The 12,293-nt window shown below is 35.6% G+C and overlaps 1 protein-coding gene across 1 annotated transcript; it reads left to right on the forward strand.

Annotated features, from left to right (window-relative positions):
• Window positions 1-4,940: 4,940 nt before the first annotated feature.
• Window positions 4,941-6,851, forward strand: LOC107832765 (pectate lyase-like). Its single transcript, XM_016660639.2, has 3 exons — window positions 4,941-5,409; window positions 5,549-6,125; window positions 6,227-6,851. Exons 1-3 carry the CDS (start codon window positions 5,106-5,108, stop codon window positions 6,534-6,536), a joined length of 1,191 nt encoding a protein of 396 aa, XP_016516125.1. The 5' UTR covers window positions 4,941-5,105; the 3' UTR covers window positions 6,537-6,851.
• Window positions 6,852-12,293: the final 5,442 nt, after the last annotated feature.

Raw genomic sequence — 12,293 nt, forward strand, 5'->3', positions numbered from 1 at the left:
GTAAGCCTAACATTTTCTATAATAACATGAATATTTACTAACTTTAAAATAAATTACTCTGAACAATTTACAATTCCCAAAACCGGTGGTACAATTCATAAGCCTTTCTAAGAATAGTTATACAAAATAAATACATCATTGTTCCGAAAAAAGGAACATATGGAAATAAGTACAATTGAAGGTGACTCCGAGACCTGCGAATGCTGCAGCAGGTTTACCTTGAGTCTCCACCGCAACAACCCGCACAACTACTATCGATCAAATACCTGGATCTGTATAAAAAAATATACAAAAGTGTAATATGAGCACATAACAACGGTGCGTAGTAAGTATCAAGACTAACCTCGATGGAGTAGTGACGAGGAACAGTTCAGAGACCTACTGGTCAAATAAATAGAAAGGACATGATAATAAACTATCAACATAAAGATAACAAAGTAATATCAACAATATAGAGAGAACAAACTACAATCAGTAGAAACGATAAAAGGACACACGAATGGAAACGAAAGACAACCAAGGAAATTAACACCAACATAGCTGGAACACCGACAAGTAAATAGGTACTCAATAAGGAAGGCAATATCAGCTCAATAAATCATATCATTTCTGATGCACAAATTCCAGCCATCTCAAACTCGATGTCTCATATCATAACCTCAATTGCCAAACCTTTGGCACACCTGGCACCTTGTGCCCACATATTTTTGTCTCACCTTGCGCAAGAACGTTCTCATATTACTCAGTACATAGGGTCCATAACCCATACATTTTAAAATGTTCAAGGAGTTTCATTTACATAACATGAAGTAGAGTACCGCTTCTAAACCAATTAGGAGCTCAACAAGAAAATATGAAGTTATTTTTAGAAATTATTTGAATAAAAAAAGGTACCATTTTCAATTAAAATTCAACATTGAATGAATTATTACCTTAACCATGGGATTTAATAATTTACAACTTAGTAGAATTTCCTTTTTTTTTGTAAGTAGAATACAACCTCAAACGATTTAAGGAAATTTAATTGAGAAACTAATTGAATAAAAAATGTAAGAAATTATTGAACTTTGAGGTATTGAAATATATATATATATATAAAATATGGCGAGGTATTGACGAACACTATGGGTTCCAACACAAAGAAGTATTAACATGCTATGGGTTCCAACACAAAGGATCACAGCAATAAGAAAATTCTGAACCGTTAAGACACTTGAATTGATAATAACAAATAAATACAGCAAACAGAAAATGCACGGCATCACCCTTCGTGCTTTTACTCTCGTTCTCACCATAGAAATCAACAGAAATGGCACGACATCACCCTTCGTACTTTTACTCTCAATAATGTGGCACGACATCACCCTTCGTGCTTTTACTCTCAATAATGTGGCACGACATCACCCTTCGTGCTTTTACACTCACAATATCTGCACGGCATCACCCCTCGTACATTAATTATCATAATCATGGCACGACATCACCCTTCGTGCATTAACTCTCACTCACAATATCATGCACGACATCACCCTTCTTGCTTTACACTCTTCCTTACAATGTCATGCATGGCATCACCCTTCGTGCTTTACACTCTTCCTTACCCAAATAATAGAAAAAATACATCCCGGCAAGGGAATCAACAATATGAACAATAACATCCCGGCAAGGGAATCAACAATATGGAAAATAACATCCCAACAATGGAATCAACAACAATCCAAAATTCAATCACAAGGAAATTCCACCACCAAGAGTATGATTACATAACAATAAGAGAATTACGAAGAAACCAAGAAGCGCAATAACCTTAACAAAACAACAAAACATAATAAGCACGCGATAACTACACCGACAATCACAAAATTTTGGAGACATAGCATATATTCACGGGGTCATAGAGGAATTTCTAATTAAAAGATGACAAAGCAACAAGGAGAACAATTAATTCAATTAAGGAAAATAAGGCCAAGTAACAGGTAAGAGTTAGAGGAAGGCTAACAACATCGTATGGAGTATATAGAGGTAAATTATGCAATTAGATAGCTCAATCATAATGGAATACTTCCCACATAATGAACATAAGAACCTAAGAACCTAAGAACCCTAAAGGTAATTTTCCCACAAATAAGTTTGAGCACACACTCGTCACCTCACGTACACGGACTACAATTAGCATAGAAGACTCAAATCCTAAGGGGAAGTCCCCCACACAAGGTTAGGCAAGATACTTACCTCAATCCGGCCAATTCAATACTCAACGTAGATTTTCCTTTACCAATTCATTAACGCTCAGCTCAATCAAGCCAAAAACGACTTGAATACATCAAACAATGCAAGAGAAAACAATTTCAATAAACAAAATTATGATTCTTATACAATTTACAAAAGGTCAACAAAAGTCAACTCCTCGGACCCGCACCTCGGAACCCGATAAAAATTTACAAAAATCAAATACCCATTTCGCTACGAGTTTACCCATACAAAAATTATCTAATTCCGATACCATTTGGTCATTCAAATCATCATTTTATATTTTTGAAAGATTTCACAATTTTTCCGAAATTTTCCTTTAGATTCTCATGATTTTGATGTTAAATCTAAGATATGATCACAAAATATAGTTGAAAATTGATTATAGATACTTACCCAATGATTTAGAGAAGTTTGGGTCTTTGGAAAATCACCTATGGAAGTTTAGGATTTGAAAAAATTGAAAAATGGGTGAAAATCCCGTAAAAATCTCACTTAACAAGCCTTAGATGTTGCATTTGCGACCCAGGGTTCGCAATTGTGGTCCCTCGCAAATTACGAACAAGGCAGGGCTGGCAAAAGTCGCATTTGCGAACTGGGCATCGCAACTGCGATGAAAAAGTTCGCATTTGCGACCACACCAGAAACCAGCAATTTTTCTAACACAAAAATGAGCATAACTTCCTCATACGATGTCCAAATTCGATGATTCTTTTTCCTATGGCTCCGTAATTTCGATACGGATCTAATGGTTTAATAAAAACTGAATTTGGATCTCATTTACTCGATGTGATATCATTTTTGCTTGAAGAAACGACGATGTAGCATTCAAAAACAAGCACAACATAGCCTAAACCTATCCGAAACTCACCCAAGCCCTTGGGGCTCCAAACCAAACATGCACGCAATTCTTAAAACATCATTCGGACGTGCTCGTGCGATCAAATTATCAAAATAACATCAAAAACTATGAATTTAACATCAAAACTCATGATTTTCTAACTTTTCAACCGAACGTCCAAATCACGTCTAATCAATTCCGATTCTCACCAAAATTCATAGATAGGACTTAAATATCATAACAAACATGTACCAAGCTATGGAACCAAAATACGGGCCCGATACCAACGAGTTCAAACATTAATTCATTTCTTTATTTCCTTTAAAAACCAGCACAACAATTTTCTTCAAAAATTGTTTTCTAAGGCTAGGGACCTCGGAATTCAATTCCGGGCATACGCCAAAGTCCCATATTTTATCGCGGACCTTCCGGGATCATCGAAATATAGATCCAGGTCCGTTTACCAAAAATATTGATCAAAGTCAATTAAAAATCAAATTTTAACTCTAGAAATTACTATTTTTTTCTTTATATTTTCACATAAAAGCTTTCCGGTTTCACGCCCGGACTGCGCAAGCAAGTCGATACACATAATATGAAGCTGCTCGTGACCTCAAACTGCCGAACCGAACGCAATTGCTCAAAACGACCAATTGGATCGTTACCATCACTAATTACAAATTAATGGACCAAAACACAATATTGTTTCCTAATATCAAAATATTAACATGATTTTAGCTTATATTTGTAGAAATGCCATTCCAATAGATGAAATCCATAGGGAAAATAATATTGTATAGTTGCTCGGGAAGATCCATCCCGGAATATATATATATATATATATATATATATATATATATATATATATATATATATATATATATATATACACACACACACACACACACAAATATTATATTAATTTGATATACTTTTTCGATTATAAAATGTAAATAGTTTCTGGGCACGAGCTCAAACTAAACAAACCTAAGTCTTTATCTAGTATCAGGCCCTCGCTTGTACAGTTGTACCCTAAAGGTCCTGACAAATGCTTGGAACTCTTGTTTTTTCTTCTGTAGATGGACCAAATCATCATGTTTTTATTTAAAACAAAACACTTGCCAACTGGTAGTGGGAAAGTTCTTGAGCTCGTGTTATAATGTAACAAATAACAAGTAATAAAAGAGAAAAGAAACAGAAAAAAGGGGACGGTCAACAAAGTTTTTATAAAAAAAAAAAATAACAAGGAGAAAAGAACGGTATAGATTATTCTTTTCTCCAAATCACTTTGGAAGTTAAATGAGGACATGATTTTGCTTTTGGCTAATTACTTACGCTCCTACAGTAAATACTACTGCAGTGTCATGCTTGAGCAGATCATAATATGTTAGAATCAGTCAATTATATATACCACAAAAAATCAAGAGTTTAAATTATATACGGTCAGTTTAATTAAGTAAATTTTTACATTATTAAAGTGTGGGACCTAAAATCTTAAAAAATAAGATAAATTTCCTGCTATAACATATAAAAATAACGGGATAGTGTATAAAATTCATTACATTGATAATGTATAGTAAATTCATTTTCATAGGGAGTAGATATTTCTTGTTCCTTTTTAACTTGTCACTTTTCCATTTGCATTTTCCCCACCCACCTGCCCTCGCGGACAAAAAAAGAAAATGAAAACAAAAGAAAAGGAGAACCATAAAATAATTAAGTACCGGTCTCTACGAATCCACTATTTGGTAAACGTTCCACCTTAATTTTCGTTCCTTATTTCAAGCTATGGTTGCAAGTAATCCCAAGAATCAATATATAAAGAATGCTTTGTGAATGTAAACAAGTCGTGAAATAAGAAGCCATAATGTTATAGGGAACATCTTGAGTTTGGTCTACAAGGATCAGCCATCAGCCCTACTAACATACCGAGACCATAGACCAAACTCTCGGATAGCTTCCCACCGAAAAAAAGAAAAAAGTAAAATACTTACAAAACAAACCAAAAAAAATTATGGGAATCTCAAAAACAAAAATCAATGGGCTTATTGTCCTCTTATTCTTCACATTTGTCGCAGTAGGAATAGCAGTGCCAGACAACAGCACAAGAAGGCACTTGTCCAAAAAATACAAAGGACCATGTGTTGCTGCAAATCTTATTGACAAATGCTGGAGATGTAACCCTCGTTGGGCTGATGATCGCCAAAAATATGCTGATTGTGCTATGGGTTTTGGCCGTAATGCTATTGGAGGAAAAGGTGGAAGGATTTATGTAGTCACAGATCCTTCTGACTACAACGTCGAAAATCCCGTGCCAGGTACTGTTCGATAGTTTGTAATATACTATATGAAAACGTAATTGTATCACATCAAAATGCAAACACGTATATATAATAATGATTTCGTTACGTCTCAAAGTTTTTGTTCTTATTTTCTATTCTTTTAATTTGCAAACAGGTACCCTAAGGCACGCAGTGATCCAGAAGGAACCTTTGTGGATCATATTCTCAAAACATATGAAAATTAAGTTGAACAGGGAACTGCTTATGCAAAGCTACAAAACCATTGATGCACGTGGACACAATGTCCATATTGAAAAAGGAGCTGGAATTAAGATGCAAGGTGTAAATAACATTATCATCACTAATCTTCACATTCACAACATCGGTCCTTCTTCTGGTGGCATGATCAGGGACTCAATAGACCACATAGGTATCAGGGGTGCAGATGAAGGAGATGCTATTAGCATCTTCGCTTCTCATGATATTTGGATCGACCACGTGTCGATGTCACGTGCCGCGGATGGGCTCATTGACGCCGTCCAAGGATCTACTGGTATTACTATCTCCAATTGCCACTTTACTGACCACGATAAAGTAATGTTGTTTGGTGCAAATGATAATTACCTCGACGATAAGAAAATGCAAATCACATTAGCGTACAACCACTTTGGTAAGAGGTTGGATCAAAGGATGCCAAGGTGCAGGCTTGGATTCTTCCATCTTGTCAACAACGATTACACTCATTGGATGAGGTAATGTTATCAATTCTGTTTTTAAATATAAATAATAAATGAAAGCGTTTATTACATGTTTCGGACCTTAATTTTTGTGTTCTTTCATATTTTTCCAACAGGTACGCCATTGGCGGCAGCAGTGAGGCTACCATCATTAGCCAGGGTAATCGTTTTATTGCTCAACACAATGTTGATATTAAAGAGGTGACACACAGGGAAAAGGCACAAGAATCAGAATGGAGACACTGGACTTGGTTATCACAAGATGATGATATGCAAAATGGTGCTTTCTTTAGAACTTCTGGAGATCCAAATGCACTCAGCAAATTTAAGAACCTTAATTTGATGCCAGCAGAACCATCTTACAGAGTTGGAATTCTTACTAAGTTTTCAGGATCACTCGGTTGCACAGTAGGACGCCCATGCTAGTTACACGTACAATTCATTTAATTATTTCAAATAAATAAACTTAAACTTCAATATTAACCTCTAGCCACCCCATTCACCAAAACCGAAAGAAAGGGAGATGTCACACTTTTATAGCAGATATCAACTACTGGGAAATGGTCAAGAGGATTATTTTCCGTAACTTAATTTAACTTGTTAGGTAAGGTTGTAATAACACTTTCTTTGTGAAATTTAAGCTCGTTTTTGTATCTTCTATATTCAATAATGTTAAGCCACTTAATTGATTACAATTTTTTACTTCATGGATCATCAATAAAACCGCTTCTCTTCTTATTATTTTTTTCAACTTTTATCGACTTATTCCTCTGTTTTTGTTGGACATGGTACGGGCGTTATGTCATGCCAGGCTTCAACTACTGCGTGCAATCTATTAAATAACATAAACAAGTATTAAGTATTTAATTTGTCCGAGAAAGAATCAAAATCGGTTGAATTGCTGGAAGTTGCAATTCACGTTCTTTGATTTTGTTTCTTCCATCAAACTCTTAAAAAGCTTTTGATTTGCTGCATTATCATTTTTTATCAACTCATCTATTAGTTACCATTCAACTCGCCCTATACTAACTGGGTCGAGTTATGACCTATTTGTTGGCTTGTTTCATTGGGTTGAACTTGAAATGATATACTCCCTCCGTTTTAATTTATGTGAACCCATTTGACTGAGCACGGAGTTTAAGGAAAGAGAGAAGACTTTTGATCTTGTGGTGTAAAATGAGGCACATATATTTTGTGTGGGTATAAATCATTGTGTAAAGGTAAATTGTTTCCAAATAAGGAAAGGGGTCATTCTTTTTGGCACGGACTAAAAAGGAAATAAGTTCACATAAATTGAAACGGAGGGAGTATTAAATTATATAATTAGGTGAAACAGGTCAAATAGTGTAACCGACGGATCAAAATATGATCCAAAGATACAAAATCAAATGAGATTGGGAAAGATGAAATTGAAAGAATTAAATTAATAATTTAAGACCAAAATAATTACTATTTTAAGAAAAATATATTAACTCTTGCATTTTCTTATGAGATGCAAAATCAAAACTGAAAAAGATTGAGTCATGTTGGCGTCACTTGACGAGTGGCATAAAACTCCTCCTTTGTTGTATCCCTTAACGAAGAATTAACTGTCACGCTCCAAACTTGAATAGGCGTGGCCGACACTCGGTGTCGTACTTGGCCCGAGCTTATCATTCTGTAACTGTAAATTCTGGAGGAGTAACCTTCAACTTAGGCTGATGAGGCCATATTCTGAATCGTCTGAAAATAACGCCTCTCTCATCTAAGGAGTAAACATACCCAAAAGCTGATATATATAACTGTGAAGGCCGATGAAGCCGCCATGAATATCTATTGATATAAAAACTATACAGGACTCGTCCACAAGCCTATTGAGATAACTGAACTGTACCATGGTCGGGACAGGGCCTCGACATACCCATCAAACCAATATATATAAAATGGACTCTAAGGTCTAGACCTGGTAACTCCGAGGAAGTGGAGCTTACCAACCAAGCTGATGTTTGACTCTGTCTGCTGGGAGGGTCTATCCAACTGTCAATAAGGACCTGCATGCATGAAATGCAGCGTCCCCGGCAAAAGAGACATCGGTACGAAATAATATACCGAGTATGTAAGGTAACAAAATAACTGAAAGCTGAAAATGAACTGATAATATAATAACTGAAAGTAACTGGGAGTCAAAGATAATTTGAAGATATGCTTACCTGCTGATACTAACTCGACTCTCTCAATATAGTAAGTAAAATAGCTGCCCGGCCTTATAAGGCTCGGTATGTGTAACTGCTCTGCCGTAGTAGGCTCGCTCATAGGCGCTCGGCCACAGTAGGCTCGGTATATAACTCACCATCTTATCTGAGATTGCCCAATAGGGGCATGCCCATCGATTATAGCTCGATGGTGGTGAAAATACTGTGTGTGTGTGTGTGTGTATATATATATATATATATATATATATATATATATATAAACTCTCTACTCTCTTGGCTGACATAAGACAAAACTAAACTGAATATGAAGTTTCGATAAGGGAGAATACTGTAACTTATGAGACTAGGAAAATGTACATAAATTCAGGAATATAAACTTCTCTTTATGTCTCGTTATCAAACACATATAGTTACTGGATCATGCCAAAATGAAGGAAAGGTTTAGCCTTAACATACCTTAACCTTGTTGAGTCCTTAATAGCTTCCAAGCAACTCTTCAAACAACTCAACTCAGTCTACAATAGTATAAGGAGATTCAAAATCGGTGCTGAGTAAGGGCTAAGTCAGTACCTTAAGCTAGTAGCTCGTTTACGTAAATCTAGGGCAGCATCTCTCCTGTAACACGAGACTCCTCCAATACCATATACCAACAACAATGACCAAAGAAATCCAGCAATACAAAATTATCAATAAGAAGATACCATAAAACAACAACAAGTTACAACTACTTCATGACGATCTGCAAACTCTAACTGGAATTTGTATCCCCCATATCACCCCTTATAGACTTCTTACTATATGTCAATAGTATCATTAACATAATAATGAATTCATTCATCAATGATTCCAGCCTTATACCATATGTTTATAACAAAGGAAATAATCTACAACTCCAATTATCCTCAATTAGCAACTTTATTCACTAGTTCATGTCTAGTCCATCCATTTAACTTAATTAATGTCAAGATAACCTTAAGCACATGAAAGAACACAATATATTTACATCATACAGTGGATTGAAGTCGAAATCCATATTATATTTATATTACAACATCCCAACACACTCCAATCGCTTCATATCAAAAACGGCAATTATAGTAGTGTCAAACACCCCGAAAATATTACAAAGAATGATTAATACACCATTTCACCATTATGTAATGTTTATCCACACCATTTTTACTCTAAAACTCCATTAAACAATAGCAAAATAGATAGCCCAAAAGCTACACAAAACCGCCAACAAAACAGTCCACTACAAGTCGAATAACTCGAACTCACGGCTTCTGATCAACGTCCCGTGAGTTCTAACTATTAAGAAATAAATTTATCAAAATTCGTTGATATTTAAAGCTTAAATACAGAAATTATACGTTTTTTTTAACTATGAAGTAACTTTCAAACTCAAACTACAAAGAAAAAGAGAGGTGATATAGCATACTTACGTCATAGGGATCGTTCTAGTGTTATCGCTTCTTGATTTCGTACATAGGATGTTAATCCTCTTTGAAACCCTTAAAGAGAGCTTAAGTTAAATTTAGGGGTGTTCTCTGGTTACGTTCCATGGATAAATGAAGAGAAAATGATATAGGGATTATATATCAACTTTGGAAAAGTCAAAGAGGTGCTAGCTTGGCACCCTCTCATTGGCCCATCTTTAGATGCTTATATCTTTTTATCCTAGTGTCGCATGAACCAACGGTTAAGAGAGTTGGAAACTACATTCCAAGAACTTCAATTTTGTATATAATATGCCACAAAAAAATCTCATATAGCACACGAAGTGTATTGCTAAAGAAGATTAGTGACTCACCTACTTATTACCTATGCAATCTGCACAGTCTCGCGAAATTGCAAACATCTATTTTCTTCAATGTTGTATCGATGAACGGTTTAATGTTTTAGAAAATAGACTCATAGATCTTCAATTTAATAGGTAGATAATTCCCTAATTCCAAGTATATTGGGAGAAAAGCTCAGCGAAATTTGACTTAATGTTCAGCATATTTATGAATGTAACTTGCGATGATCTTTGCCAACTTTTGTTTCACAACTCGCTTGATTTCAAAACAAAACACAAAACTATCATAAGACAAAAATAACTCATAACATAACCTCCTTATCATTTTGAGCACCCTAGTATCACCCTAAAAGTATGTGTTATAACATTCTCAACTTGTCGACTTTTTACGAAACTTATTTTCTTCATATGGTTTAGCTTCTAAGACTCCCAACCCTCTTGGTACTTGCAAACTTGCATTCCATGATCTTAAATATTTGTAACCCACAAGGTAACATAATTAACTTACTTTATATACTTTCAAGGATGATCTCATTTCTGATCTTACATCAATTGATTTATGACATATGAAAACATGGGGTGTAACATCATTCCCCCCCTTTGGAACATTCGTCCTCGAATGTTGACTGATGTACTTATCAGTGTCATAACCTATAGCTCTTGCGTATACCTTACTACTGTCCTTTCCACCTATTCAACAATTCTGTGAATAAATCCAAAGGCTAGGGTATTCCCCCTTTAGGTCTCTGTCTCATACCACGACTTGTGGTCAAAATTCTTCCAATCTCGTAACTATTTCTACCTTCTTTCATGCAGCCTGTATGATTCTGACCTTGTATGTGTGCCTATGCAACTCTTATCTCCTTTTCCTTCATATTTTAGCCAATCTATAGGCCTCACTTTGTGAACATATACAGAACTATGACAAACTGTCCCTCTAGGAATCTATAGGTGTACTGAAGTTTTTCGCTCGGTACTTTGTCGAACTTACGACTATTGCTATATCTTGTTTCATAGCTTGGATTTACTATATCTAGGTAGCTTATACTGTACCACAACACTTACTTAAGTTTATTATTATCGAGGTTTGCTACCCAACTCTAGGTTACTCTCTCGCTGCTTATCCTATATGTATAAATATCAGTCCTTTAGTTCTTCCTCATTACTGTTCATCTTAAGAATGACGACCTAATCTCATCTCATACGTTGGACCTTTTATCCGCCTATCGTTGATTCACCTTAATGTTGATCTATAATCTACCACTGATAACTTTAAACCTCTTACGTAATAAATTGTCGTTCGGGCTCACGTCTCATCGGGGAATATCTGAAGTTATTTGCCTGATCCACCTAGGGACGATACTAGTCATCAATAATCATATTTCATAGCATCCCAACATGATTTATCTTATGGGGGTATTCTATTATCAGGGTAGCATTCCTTCTTTTCTAAATGCTCCTAGTCTTAAAATCATCCGAGTCCATTCAACCCGTATTGCGCTTTTTATAACTTACAAAAACCATCAACTCTATTGTTTCGATGGGTTTAATTCGGAGGACTTACCTATTCTCGTTACCTTCTCACTAACCTTTTCTTATCCTTACTCCCGTCTACCTAAAACCTTGTCTCTCTTCCATACATTACCTTGCGACCTACATATATCTATTTATACTACTCGTAACCTTCATTTAACTTGCTAGCACCGTAGATTTCTTTATGTTATTCTGGAACCTCAAGCGAGACATCACATCATCTCTATCTCTTCTTTACTCTCTTAACTAGACCTCCCGGTACCTGGAAACCATAAGGTGGAAGATACGCCGCTGGCGATACCACTATTGTTTTTGGATACTGAATCACAATGCTTCTAGCCCTCTATCTAAAATCTCAACTATTCATAACCTTCTGCACTTGAGTATCTCGTACCTTTTCACTTTTACCTTACTTACCATTAAATATCACATCATATCTCTATCTCTTTCATAAATTCTCTTCCACATAGGTAAGATTCACATCCACAACTTGAAGCTCTACTGTAATACTTGCATATCTAGTACATACACAATCCAGTGGGAGCTTCATAATGACTTCTAATGAGGTTGGTACTGTTCTAGCTAGATTTATCGTAGAGCCATTCTAGAATATGGTCATTGTACTATCTCTTTTGTACCTCTGATAGTTAGAGTGAT

This window comes from Nicotiana tabacum, chromosome 3 (assembly GCF_000715075.1).
Source record: "Nicotiana tabacum cultivar K326 chromosome 3, ASM71507v2, whole genome shotgun sequence".
In the NCBI taxonomy this organism is placed as follows: Eukaryota; Viridiplantae; Streptophyta; class Magnoliopsida; order Solanales; family Solanaceae; genus Nicotiana; species Nicotiana tabacum.